The 14,697-nt window shown below is 37.5% G+C and overlaps 1 protein-coding gene across 1 annotated transcript in view; it reads right to left on the bottom strand.

Annotated features, from left to right (window-relative positions):
* PTPRN2 (protein tyrosine phosphatase receptor type N2) overlaps positions 1–14,697 on the bottom strand; it is a 733,183-nt gene that overhangs the window by 99,461 nt on the left and 619,025 nt on the right. The window contains exon 13 of the mRNA XM_075212113.1: positions 11,820–12,032. Within this exon, the coding sequence (XP_075068214.1) occupies positions 11,820–12,032 (213 nt within the window). The remainder of the gene's footprint in view (positions 1–11,819; positions 12,033–14,697) is intronic.

Genomic DNA, 14,697 nt, shown 5'->3' with positions numbered 1-14,697 from the left:
CAGTAGGAGAAAGACTCCTGCTCCACTGGCTTGTTGCTCCATTTCAAGTTGATGGGCATAACCCAGTGTGCAGCAGCATTTCTGTCATTCTGTCTCAGGCCTTGCAGCTATTTCTGTGAGATGGGTGAGCAGACTCCTATTTGTTAATGACAGATCCCTAGATAAGGTGATCTTGCTGAAATGAGGAGGGGGGGGGGTTCCCTTATTTCCCAGACACAGGCTGCATACCTGGGAAAACTTCAGAAGCATATTACTCCCTTGTTGTGAGCTGATTGTTTCTGTTTTGCTAAAGTTAAGGCTGTATTTCTGTTCCCCATTCCTCCTTTTTAAGAAAAACTGTATCTAGGTTGCATTGCTGTTTTGATGCTATTTTTCCATTTTGTATTCTGTCTGATGCCAATAAGGAAATACACTTACAATTTATTTCAACAAACCATTAGACTCTCAAAGCCTTCCTATTACAGTAAAATTAATCAAACATGTGATGCAGATGAGTTTAAAAGTTTGGGGAGCACAATTATTTGAAAATGATAGAAAAAGCAGACAACCACAAAATAGAAGGAAGGAGGTCGCAGTTTGACATGTCTGGATTAGGAGCTAAATTATCCCATGCTTTTGTATCATCTCAACTAGCTCTGATCCACTTGGCAGTGCTATGGTTAATGCAGGTTTGATCCAATCACAACTCGACTATAAAGCCTGTGGAATGTCTCTACGGACTGTCCTTGGCCCCTTCCCAATCTCTGCCTTAATTAGCAATCCTCTCTCCAGTATGTATAATCCTATTGTTTAAATACTAAGCTGATTTCAGTTTGACTCTCACTTGTAATACACTGCTGAAAGGCGCTTCACTGAAGCGGACAGATTATCATCTAAATTTACTGTTGCAGATTCACACAATATTTGTGTTTCACTAATATTGTTTCATTTTAGGAGATTGACAGGGAGGCAACTGCATGCTGACCTACTAGAGAGCATGTGAGGTCAGCCATTACCTTTTGAACAAAATTATATATTACAGGAAAAAAGTCTAATTTATTGTTATGACAATGAAAAAACCTACATGACATTTAGCCTGCTAGGCATGTGCTATTCTGGGAACATGACACTGCATTTCCTATAGAAAGTTTCCTTTCCTATACAGTGTTCATTTGTTATAAAGCACCTATCGTACTTTATTTGTTATACAGTGTCTATGGTACTGGCAGTAATATTTTAAAATTTACAGTAATGAAACAACATAATTATATCAGGTTGCCTTAGGACGATGTTAAGAGAACACAATCCAGGGCAAAACTATTGTCAGGGATTCCATATGCTATAAAGCCGGAGAGCATAGATGGTTCTGGTGCCTGAAGAAGACAAATGCCTCTAAAGACACAGATATCCAGTCACTTATAGCATAAAAGGCATGTGTGTATATATATATATATATATATATATATATATATATATATATCTATCATAGCTCTGGCAACAGTGATCGGTAAATACATACATACATAGAGATGTAGTTCCTTAATTTTGGCTAATTGTTACACACTAGAGCTTTTTAAATTGAAGTAAATGTGCTGGATCATAACGCATAAGCTCCTCCCACTCTGCCTGTAGCTCCATGGCACTGCTCTGTGACTAATATTACCAATTGTCTCAAACAAGCCACTCCACCTGTAATTAGTAGTTTGAAGCCTTGGCCCAGTGGTTCCCAAACTGTGTGCCGCGGCTCCCTGTGGTGCCAGGGCCGATCTAGGAAATTGTTCTACCCGGGGCGATTAAGGATGGGCGATTTAGGACTCGCCCCCTTTCTGACATTTAAGGCTGCCGGCGGCTGCACACCATGTGCAGGTTCGGCAATGACAGGCAGGGACAGAATGCTGCCCGGCTGCTCTGATTGTGTTTAGAGAACACAATCCAGGGCAAAACTATTGTCAAAATGATCGCCCCCCCCCCCCCTCCCCCTCAATCCGCCACTGTGGGGTGCCCCGGCGATCTCACAGGGGTGCCATAGTCAGGGCTGGTGGTAAACTGGCTAAGCACGGAGGGGTACTACTTGGTAATTATTATTTTGGCTTAGGGGTGCCTTGAAAAAATTATGGACACCCTAAGGGTGCCTCGAAGTGAGAAAGTTTGGGATACACTGCCTTAGCCATTGTCTTGGTGGAGCAGATCTCTCTAGGTGGTGGGGTGTGACATTCATGAAAGACCAGTGCTGGGGAGATATGTATTGGGGCAGGGCCCACTTGAACTATGTTATAGCACCCTGTCATGTTTGGAATCATCATGTTTCCATAAAGTGAAGAGATAATTTTGACTATTAGAAGAATATTCTATACCTGACATAACTTGTACAGCATGCATGTCCATTAAAATGTATCAATCAATGGAATTGTTTAATCATCATAAAAGCCAAGATAGCAGTGTATAGCCTGCACTGACAAGTCTATCTGGAAAGATTATCTAATTGCATTGCGTTATCTGGGGGTTTCCTATGGGAAATATTAACAGGGTCTATCAAGCTGCAACACAATGATACAATAGCCATTTGCAGGTCCATTTATTGGTGATTCTTTCACATTTTATGGACAATTACAGTCATTGCCCAGTACTGCTCTATGGGCATTTTTCAATCTCATATACAAACAACTAAAATAATTGGCGCTATATCTCTATCAGCTGAACATTTGTGCACATTTTAACAGATGTATGTAGTAAAATAAGCATATTGCACCTTTCAATGTGTCAGTGTGTTGCAAGTCTACAAGAAGAGAAAAAGTCTGCACTAGTTGACACCAAATTAAATAAAGTGAATTTATAAAAACAGTTTGATGTTAACTGTCCCGATTTAGGAGGTCTAAGAATCTGTCCAGCTGAGGGCAGCTTTGTCCCCATCAGGCCAGAAGGTTTCTCTCTGAGTACTATAGCCTGAGAATTGTGCTCTACAATAGAGGTGCATGAACCTGCCCCTTCTCCCCAAACAGAGCATATTGTCAGCACCTCATACCAGGAGCACAGCTGTATAAATTAAAGATTGGCTTATTTTTAAAATCCCACATGTGCTACACATTAATTCTAAGGAAATCTTGAAAACATGCCTTGTTGAGGGAGCATTTGCACTGGGAGAAGAATCACATAATTACTTTTACACACCACATAGAGGACACATAGCAATTAAGATATATGTATGCTTAGGTCAAGCAATTACAGCAGCTTTTCACCCAACAACGATTGCTTGAATTACATAAGCAATGTGGTTCTTTACAATAATTACAGAGGACATTTGTATAACAACAAAAAAAAAACATTTAAAGTACTTCTCTGCTGATACTGATGAATCGCTTGGTAACATAGGCACTGGTTTGGGTAAGAGAGGGTACTACGACCAGGTACATAACTACCTCCATATCAGCCCTGCAGTGAATGGGAGCCCATTGATGAGTGCTCGTCTAGGGGTCTATTTACTATTTGCCCTCAGTACACTGCGATAGGTAACATTATGTATCACAACATAACGTTGCGATGTATAATGTTGTATTGCAGGTATTTACTATTCACCGGCAGCCGAATGCTAGAAGTGAAATGAGCTGACCCGGCGGGGGATCATGCAAAGCCTTTCCGGCTCCACTGGAACCCACAGGAACAGGTAAGTTACGCTATCCTGAAATTACTAACATTAAAGTCCCCATAGAGTTCTATGGAGACTGTGATAACCCATGAGATTTCTCCTGCGTTAGCCCCTTCATAACTTGTGTAACTGAAGGTAATGGCCATGTAACCGAGATCTCTGCTGTTTTCTCTGCTTTTATGGCTCATTACACCATTGTAAATAGAGCATATCAGAGTAAAATAAAGCCTTATGAATTCAGCCAAGGCAAAGACTGGCTAATTCTGTGTCTAAACAATAGACATGTGGCCCCAAGTCTCAGTGTAAGCCAGTGGCACATCTTACATAATTTTCTCAATATCTCCAAACTTCCAAAACTTAATATATTCACTGTTGTGTTTTCTTGCATTTAGTAAGTAGGTTTTCCCAAGCTCGTCTTATTTGTTTTAAAACAACAGGAACAAGCCGACAAATTGAAATTCATTTTTTTCCCTTCATTTTAATGATTACTTCGTTGTGCCTTATTTTCATTGCCAGTTTACCCAGTAACAGCGGTAGAAGGTAAATAATGTAAAATAAATAACATTGGTAATGTACATTTTCCCCAAATCCCTCTTCCTCATCAGTGCTATAGACAATGTGTAGCTAAAACATGGAAAATGCGGAGTGAGGCAAAGAAACCGCCATTTTTTCCTTTTGTGTGATGTTATGAATCTATTAATACACTTTGGGGGTCATGTGGAGTTAGAATAGTAAACAAAATGTGCATAATCATCAGTATGGATCTTACGCCAGTGGAAATACAGCCGCAACAGATACGCCTCTTAGAGGTGTATCTGTGATCAGCATAGTACATAAGGGGGGGGGAATTCAATTGGGCGCGTTACCGGTAAAAGTAACACGGCCTGCGCAATATTACCATTATTACGGTAATAATGTACAGAATTATCGTTATTACGGTAGTTTCAACGCCAGCTTTTTGTTCGCAGCTCCCTGACGGTAACGGTAATAACTTTAACACTGCGCTAATTCAGGGGGAATTGAATTCCCCCAAGGAGCATTATCATTATGCTGCACTATGCCTATGGCTGTCTATTGCCTCCCCCATTCCGACTCTTTAAGCGTAGAGAGGTACAACAGGAAAATAGACTGAGCATAGGGTTTTTTTACTAAGTATGCTCAATTGTAAAAATCACATCTTGCACTTAGGAGTTGGACTTACGTCCAATTCTGCATGACCCCCTTTATGTCCATTTGTATGGGTACACTAAGAGCTTAGTGCCTCCATGGTGGCTTTTGGAGCATACCTTCCTGACTGCTGACTAGTTGCCCCTGATTGGATGACCAAATCCAAAAACAAAATTTCATGTTGCAGCACTAAATATTCTAATGAATTTCAAGGGGGGGAGAGTATGTATTTAGGATACTATGCAGCAGATTCCAGCAAAGCCTTTTAAAACCATGGTAAAACAAACTGAATTTTTACAGGTGGCGGCTACTTCATTGGGACGTCTTTTGCTCTGTCTTCACACATTTTAAATGGGAGAGCACATTTAAATGCACACAAAAAAACAATGGTATTAAAATAATAATCTTTACAAATGCGGAATTATCTATATTTCGCAATGCTCCATCAAATAAAACAGGCTCCAATGAGCAGCATTGGAAGAACAAATATTATTAAAGAGATGGTAAAAAAAAAAGGAATAATGGCCATGACTTTAAGGTGATGTTTCTGTACTGTAGCTGGCATGCGCATTCCTATGATGAATGGCAATCGTGCAACTTGTCATGCAAAGAGTCGCACGGGTGCATTGGAAAAGCGACCCAAGGTTGTGCACAGTGTACAAGAGACACATTTGCACACAAAAAATAAAATCTGCACCTCTGCATGCTTCTGGTTTGTAAATGACCCCAACTGACTGTTCTTTGTATCAGACTTAGGAACCAATATACTACCTGTCTGAACTATTATAACCTTTGCTGATAACTGAAGCTCAAGCGTTGATTTCAAATCTCTATTTAGCTGTCTCCATTCCTCTCTCTATTTTATTTTCATTTGTTACAAAATATTCTGCAGAAACAGAAACTGTAATTGTTTTCCACGCCACTGTCCATCTAGTAGGCCTTATGTGGAATACAGACCCATAAGACTTTCTAGCCCTCGTCTCTACTAGAAACTTTCATAGACTCACAATACATACCTGACAATAATAAACTGTATGACATATTAAATCATTCAAACACATGTGCAAAAGAAGCCTTCCATATGACTTACACCATTTAAAACAATGCAATCTGATTTTTGAACCGAATCTCTATAACTTTCTGGTATATGAACCCTTTACACGGCTTGTCCACTTTCAGATTGTTTTAATATATTTGCTTCTGCCGCCCTCCTGGAACTTTTACTAAGTGCATTGTGTGCTTTTCAGCCATGCATTTGAAAACAGAGGCATAAGGGGTAATGTTGAGTTGGATACAAACTGCGCTTCGGGCGTATAACACGCTTTATGTACTTCTGAGCATGCGCAAAAAACACTAGTTCCAGAACAAGTGCATTGCATGCCTGCGCAGGAGTGAAAAAAATGTATTATTTGCACATAATTTGTGTCTAATTCAACATGACCCCAAAAGTTGTTAGTTTTGTTGCCTTTGATACCACATAACTATATTGTGTTTGCTGCATTATAATGCATAGAGCACAAGTAATTATAGTGTGCTATACCTAACTATATCTAGAAAACAACTTTGTGTCCTATACCAGGGTAATAATAATAACTATACCTAATGATATGTAGAAATGGATGAAAAGCACAAAGACCAACTAATATATTTGGCAATATTTGCGGGAAACCAATATCGCTTGGTTTCTACATGCCATCCTGCAAACATTACCAAATCTGAAGGTGGAAATCCCCATTAGTTGTCCAACATTAGGAGAAAACCCGATTAGGTTTACAGTTTTGTCCTAGCTATTGGATGTTGCTTTTTTGTTTTTTGGTTACTATAAAATCACATTTCACCCTCACCTACAATCTGAAAAGCGTTCTCTGCGATTGTGCCACTCCGCATTGAACGCATGGCTTGCTCTTACAGGGCATACACTGGCAGGCTCCAGAAAAGTGACGCCTTCAGTGACAGGGCATTCAAGCAAGTCAACCACGGTCAGGATGCTAATGAATGAAAAGTAGACACGTTTGGTCACATGCAACATGCAGGCCGGTTACAAGCTCAGCATGATATTCATTGTTTTTCACCAGTGAAACATCACAATGTAAGAGCTACACTGAGGTTTCACATTTGATGCTAACAGGACCTAATGTCCTACACCAGGCTCGCCATTTTCAATGATCTTATCCTTCAGTGGGTGATTTTAACTTTAAACAAATATTTCAAGAGTAAATGGCTTACAATACATCCTGGTATTTCATTCCTTGTTAAAATGAATTTCACGGCACTTACAGCACAAAGCGTTTTATTTAATAACATGGTGCAATGTGAACCAAGGTGTCTAAACCCAAAGCAACCAATCGGATTCTGTCATTTTTAATGCAGTTTAGAAAATGAAAGCCCAAGTCTAATGGATTGTGGGTTACAGTACATTTGTGCAGGTTGCTTTTTGTTATTTAACAAGTCCCAAAGTATTAATAATTAACAAGGATTTTTAAAAAGACTGAAAAAATGTGTAAAATGAATACAAAAATATATATATATATAAACATAGTAGCAAGCCAACTGTACATTTAAACATACATATGTATAAAAGACATCAAAAAAAATGGGTATAGTATTAGGGCTAAGACACCAAGACACACATCTACATTTTCTGATAACTAAATACATTTTACATTTGGACTGAGGATTTAATAATGCAATTTAGAGTGACTTATTCTTTTCACAGGGCTGACTGGTAAGCAAAAATATGATATTAATTTTCTGCAATGATGTGAACATCAAATACGTTGAACAAAGGGAGGCACAAGAAGGGAAAAGGAGGGAGACAGCTTCATACATATAACATAATTTCCTGTGCACTGCTCCCCGTCTCCTGACATTTGTAGAATAATGAGAGTGGTCTTTGGAGACATAACTTTTCCATAAAACAGCTTGTTTTTCCCCTTCTTGTTCATCAGCACAATATTTTACCAAAGAGGTGATAAAAAAAAATATATTTATATATCGGTATTAGATTAATTGACTATTCTCTCAGCATAACACATAAGGAGAAAAAATAAAATATATTGAATGATGTGCACAATAAAGAGGCAGAATAACAATGTACATGGGTTAGTCAGTCTTTTGTTTGACCATCACAAAAGAAGGACGGAGACCGTTAGCCAAGGCTCACACCCATTGGGCTGTAATATATATTTATTTTTATTTAATTTTTTAAAAAAAGAAAGAAATCTTGGCTGAAAAATAATTCAGCATTTTCATTCATAAATGTGGCAATTGTAGCTACACTGGAGTGAAGTGTTGACAGATCATACAAAGAGCCCATTACCCACCCATTATGTAAACAGCATTTACTTCCAAACACACCTAATGACGTACTGGTTATATTTGCAAGACAATAAGTTATAACAGGAGTGGTAAGAACCTGTACGCCTATATCTAACCTATTTCACATGGAGATTAAGTTGAGCATATTGTATAATTCTATGTAATATTTTACATAGGAATTGCAATATGAAAAGTCAATGTGGCATATGTTTCAGGGTTACTGATTGTTGGCCTCTCTGTTAATAAGAACCATCACAACATATGCTGGCCAACAGTTCAGAAAAATGGAACTTCTGTGTTCTCTTACCTTACCATTTCTATCCAATAGAATATTACAATGTAAGGAGAAAGGGACTTTACTTTAAGTAATTAACCCCATAGTACTTGGAAACTGACTCTTTTTCATTAAAAAAAAAAACTTGCAATGCTTTAAAATTATATACAGTATATTTAAAATAAACTGTTGTTTTTCTTTTTGTCAACAAGGAGCTGTCTAAAGGGTACACCTTTCAAATTTTGCACTTAAATCCCCTGGCCTCTTTCTTTCCAAACTGTTATCCTTCGGGTCTGTATTTATGCGAAGAAATGTGTTTATTGCCACTGAAAATTGTCTATGGGGCTTCAAAATGTACAATATCATCCATCCCATACAGTAAATCATCATGCATGTTGATTGATGGTATTTTTAACCTGGTAAATAACGTGTGCTTCATTACAATTTCTGCCTGAAAGCCAGAAGAAATGCTAATGTGTGTCTTTGAAGATATAAAAAGATGTCTTATATAACAAGTTTTGAGTGTCTTTAAGGACATTAAGTAAAAAATTTTCAACAAACAATCACACCAATAGGCTTTTTGGTTACACTATGCGTTAGTGTTGGGTATAAGCATTACATGAGCTGAAAAGAGTTGTGAATATTAAACTAAGCGATGTTAAGGCAGGTGTATTAATAGCATGAGCTGCAGCTACCTTTAGAGTACAGGGGTGCACGGTTTCTAACGCTGACTGCCCCAGTGCATTGTGGGGGATTTGGCAGCAGAACAAAGGGGTCTAGAGCAAGGACCTGCGAGCTATTCTAAAAAACAGAAAGGTTAAAGGATTAACAGGTGCACCAGCAAGTCAATCTCTCATCCCTTTGGCATTTTGGATTTTGAGTAAGGGTAACCCTGGATATTTTCTACATATGAATAAAATATTACATAATGTGGAGGACAAGATTTGCTATATGGGGTGTGGTTTTTGACTCAGAATAACAAGTCTTTAACATATGCTCACTCCTGGCTCTTAATAAAGTGATGACAGAGCAGCAGGGAGGTTAGTGAGGTGGTAAGTCAGGTGAGAAAGGATTGAAATCTGCATCACCCAGAGGCAATGTAGCAGCACTAAGCGATGCTGATCACTGAGGCAAGTTACAGAGGCATATTTCTAATCACCTTTAATGGGAACAGTGACAACTTCCGTGCATGCTTAGAGCCTGTGTTTACAAGACACTTCTAGGGCTTGTTTATAGCATCCTAAAATACCATAACAATAGGGAGAATAAAGGCTGATGATATAAAACCAATGACATTTTCTAATAAAAATGGTAATTAAAACACAACGTGCTCCCTAAGCTTTTTTTTTTTTTTTTTTTACTGGGGAAACACACCAATAAAATAAAATGGCTGTAAATCAGGCTATTTACATTTACACGTAACAAGATTTATGGAGAAAATACAACCACAGAACCACTCTACAAAAAAAATTGTAGCATTTCTTTATTTATATTAACCTTAGCTGGTAAATTCTGGAGCTGTGAATATGTTGATTACAGTGTTTAATGTAATGTTTATAAAATACCAACATTTGTACCATTATTTTTAATAATATTCTAAAAGAAGTTACAATTTTACAGAAGCAAATACATATCATATTTCATATACTCAGACAATCATAGATAAATAAAATTTAAAGATGATAAAGAACATGAAATGTAAATGTGTGTGTGTGTGTGTGTGTGTGTGTGTGTGTGTGTACATATATATATATATATATATATATATATATATATATATATATATATATGTATATATATATATATATATATATATATATATATATATATATATATATGCGATTGGCATTCTTGTTACATCATTATCATTATGACATATATACGAGATGAACACAATATATATACACACACACACACACACACACACGCACACACATTTAATTTGTTGCAATTGGTATTGTTGTTCTACTTACAAAAAACCACACCAAGAATAATAATCTATTTGTTTTGCTTTTGCTAAAAAGAAAGTATACAGTACTGTTTTCAACCCTTTGCTCAAGCACTATTGTAAATCAAAGTTGATGGTGTCAAATGTAAAAAATAATAAGATTTATACTGTATGCAAATTATTTTCAAAATAAGGACAACACTTTTTGTTACCCAAGACATAATTTCAGTACAATTTATGTAGTGTGCAGTTTCCAGATTATTAAACAAACCCATTACTCATTATAAAATCAATATTAATTTAACATATGTGCCCCTAGGAGATATATCCAAAAGGTCATATAGAAAAATGTAAACTTTTTACGGCCATGCAATTTATTATATAAATTATTAATTGGACATGTCAAAAGGAGGTTTGTGTGCTGATAATTTTCATAAAACTGCATTTCATATTTCAACTCCACAATTAGTTTTAAAATAAATGTCTTGTGAATTTAAAAGCCAATAATTACTAACAGACACAGAGCCCCACACTAAAAATGTATAATAAATGATGCAATGTATTTCTACAATGGTCACTCAACAAAAAAATACAAAATGCAACAATGTAGGTGTGTGTTGTGGATAGGACCTTATGTATTTTGTTAAATTACTATAAATAAGATGAAAGACAACATATAAAGCTATATTCAGTCAGTTCCATTATCTTTTCCTATCTTAAAGTTTAGAGAATAATAACAAAAAGCTAGTACACACATACCAGCATGAACACAAGAGAGGGCCAAATAGCAATGTAATAAAACTGTGATACAATCTTACATTAACTCTAAGGATGTTTCACAGACAAGATAGAACAACAAATTGTTAATATTTAAATGGCTTTAAATTACAACAAATAGTGAACTAAAATCCCAGGGAAGAGGCAAAGTTAGTGTTCATTCAGCCAGCACTATTTGCAACATTGTAGTAATATTAAAATACAACAAACAAGAATGAATGCATGTATAATAATTCTGCTAAATTGTGTTCATGGATCTCTACATAATAATTTATTTTGGATACAGCTATAATTTGGTACACATTATCCCAGTCTTTAGATTTCTCAAAAGCATCTTTCAGCCATTAACCCTTACCCTACTGGATATAAGAGAATATTGTGCCATCTACTAGACATTCCGCTCAAAAGCACAATAAAGTGCAAATACTCTTTACTTTCTAAGTATTGTTTAGGCTGTTTTCTAATTTATACGAATAAAAGAGACATTATAGTGACTATTAATAAGTTCAGTGAAAGCAGCGAAAATATATATATGTGTGTATATATAAATATATAAATAAATGTATATACATATATATATATATATATATATATATATATATATACACACACACACACATATATATATATATATATAATATATATATATATATATATATATATATATATATATATATATATATATATATATATAATATCAGGTAGAGTGTTACCTGGTAGGTGCTAGTGGCATCGGCATTGCTGTCAGCTCCCAAGGCAGAAAGCTTCTCCTTGAGTTTGTGGTGGGATCGGTGGCGCAGACAATAGATGACTCCAGAACCAGCGAGAACTCCGATAATACAAGCGATGGAGATCAGAGTGAGGATAATAAATTTTGTTGAATCTTCTTCCTCCAAACGATGAGGCAACAGCTTCAATTTGCTTTTCTGTAGGAAATGACAGAATACAGTAAAAATAAGTCACACGATACTCAAAGTAATCTCAACAATGAAAGTGTAATATTCCAACAGAATAATAAGTAATAACAACCGTAATTTAGCAATAATTAAACATAAACCTTAGTGGCTATAGATATATTTTCGACTACTATTGCGAGAAGGTGATGAAGGAAAGCTTAATAGGTTTAAATACTCATAAAACTAGAACCAACACTACACGCCTATTCTGGAGTGTTAGATTTTAGAATATAATGCTGAACACACTTGTACCTGAAATGAGGGAGCACTAAGAGGTAACACCAGTCCTGGGTAACAGTGGGAGCAACGCATAATCCATGGACTGCGCTCTCCTCGCATCCATGCGTAAAGTTGTCCAATAATTCCCCCTCATTAGCTTCATTATAAAGGTGTATTAGCAACAATTAAAAACCCAACATGTAAAAAGCGTGAAAAGCCTGGGCAGGCAGATTGCTGCAGGGCGTTGTGGGCACCCTTCCCTGCTCACAATTAGCAGAGAAATGAATTGGGGAGCAGCCCTGCCTGCTACAAGATGAGGACAATTAGCAAACTCTTTCCAGCACCTCATTTCGCGTGCTAACAAAATGGATTTTTCCCCATGAATGCCTGCCTGGCCTATTCATTATCTCTTGTCTATTAGTAATTTTCTGCTCCGTATTCAGCTGGCCAGCTCTTAATGTCCTCCTGTCTCGCAGTGTACACAGTGCCTCTTATGTTAAACCCGGTCCATTTTTATCTTGGCACCATAAAGGACACCGAAGCAATTATCGCCAGTCTTGACTGTAAAAGCTTGTCATTAATTAGCCTCCTTGCCTTCAGTGCATCGGATTAGCTATTGCATAGGCTGAGTTAATGGAAATGGACATTCAATAAGACTCCCAAGCTCTTCTCGCCTGGTTTCGGAGGAGGAGGATTGTTAGGTTTGGCAGCCCCAGGAGGTGGATAGAAAAAGAGAAGGAAGAAGGAGGGAGGGGAAAGATTGAAACCCCCTCTAAAATGAGCAGAATGGGTCTGAGATGCCTGTGTGGCTGAGAATCCAGCTCATTGTCAGAGGCACAGAACAAGTCCCTAGTGGCCCCACCCTGCTATGTGATCCTCCCCTTTACCCCCCAACACAGAGCTATAGCCATGGGTGTGTACCCCTAAAACATAGCCAGCCCACTGCAAGATACGATATTTTAACCAAGTCACTGAGGTGAAGGGGATCCCTTTCTGCTGAAATACCGAGATCCACCTCTTCTTCATTACTGTCTATGCATAACAGGCTACATGCTATTTCTACTGTAAGATGCTCCAACTCGCCCACATATCGGAAGGGTTAATATCCCACCAATATCATAATAGGGGCTCTGACGAGTTATGATACAGAGATCGCCACCACGGATAACTTTCCCAGGTTCCTTGCACACCCCTGTGCTCCTATAACCCAGCTCCATATAGATATGTGACAAAAAGGGACTCCGCGGCGACTTCCACACTCACAAAGATTTATATCACATTTTATTGTCGATTAGATAATTATTAGCTACATTACATTGATTTACACTGTCAGATGTGACCCGTTCATTGTAGCATAACTAGGACCGTGAGTTTTACACACACACATAACAGGCAGCTGAGAGCTCCAAGCGACCAGAACAGCGAGAGACTTGCCCATACTCAATGTAACGATCGCAGATGGAAATATGCAATAAATATACGAAGATTTGCAATGCGACCCTCGGAATGGATTTACATCATTCACAAACGTCTTATTTTTAATGATAGTCTATCCCCTATAACAGACACACTGTAGCTACTCCTTATACTAAGTAAACAATGCAACATAAACACACAAACAAGCCACAATAACTCATTCATCTGGGTGACATGTGTTCTCTTTGGTTATTTAAAAAAAAACTGAATTTTTTTTTTTAGTGAAATATTTTCTTTTCGGGCTAAAAAAAAATGCCCACCTACACAGCCTGTCCACCATCTCCTCTCCCTGCCAAGCAGAGTCATTGAACTGTTACACGTCTTCCCAGGAATCTATTCATCCTCTCAATCAGGGGGCGTGGGTGCATTGGGTTATATTGGGAATAAAGAAGAATAATTGGCAATTCTGTTTTTTTTTTTAAATGAGAACGGAATTGCATTCTGATCACCCTTTCAGTGCTGGAAATGTAACTGCAGTTACCTCTTGATAAATGGCTACCTATCAAGGAGGGGGCAAGATAGAGGGAGTGAACGAGAGGGAAAGATAGATATAAAACATACTATAATTTATAGTCGATGCTGTCTTAAGCACTGTGAGTGCATATGTGAATAGACGCTAATTTGTACCCCATATGTCTCTCTACCAAAACCTCACACTCTGTTACTTTCAGTAAGAAAAGGCAATGGTTGGTAAAGACCAAGAAGTAAGATGTGCCCAGGTAGCTTATGTGGTAAATACAGCCCAGTATAGAAACTTACATATTAAGCATTTTGTTCCCTGACAGCTCAAAGTGAACCCCAAATACATCGTCTGCTGTTGCTTCAAAAAAGTAGGAAAACTGGGCATAGTCTCAGTGTATAAGGGACATACACATAACCTGTGACGTGTAAGAAGTTAAGCCCTATAGAGTGTAACTTCAGAAAACCTCTGTCACAGCTA

The sequence above is a fragment of the Mixophyes fleayi genome, chromosome 5 (genome assembly GCF_038048845.1).
Source record: "Mixophyes fleayi isolate aMixFle1 chromosome 5, aMixFle1.hap1, whole genome shotgun sequence".
NCBI lineage: Eukaryota > Metazoa > Chordata > Amphibia > Anura > Limnodynastidae > Mixophyes > Mixophyes fleayi.
Note: the sequence above shows the minus strand (reverse complement) of the source record. Positions and strands in the feature narration are given on the sequence as shown.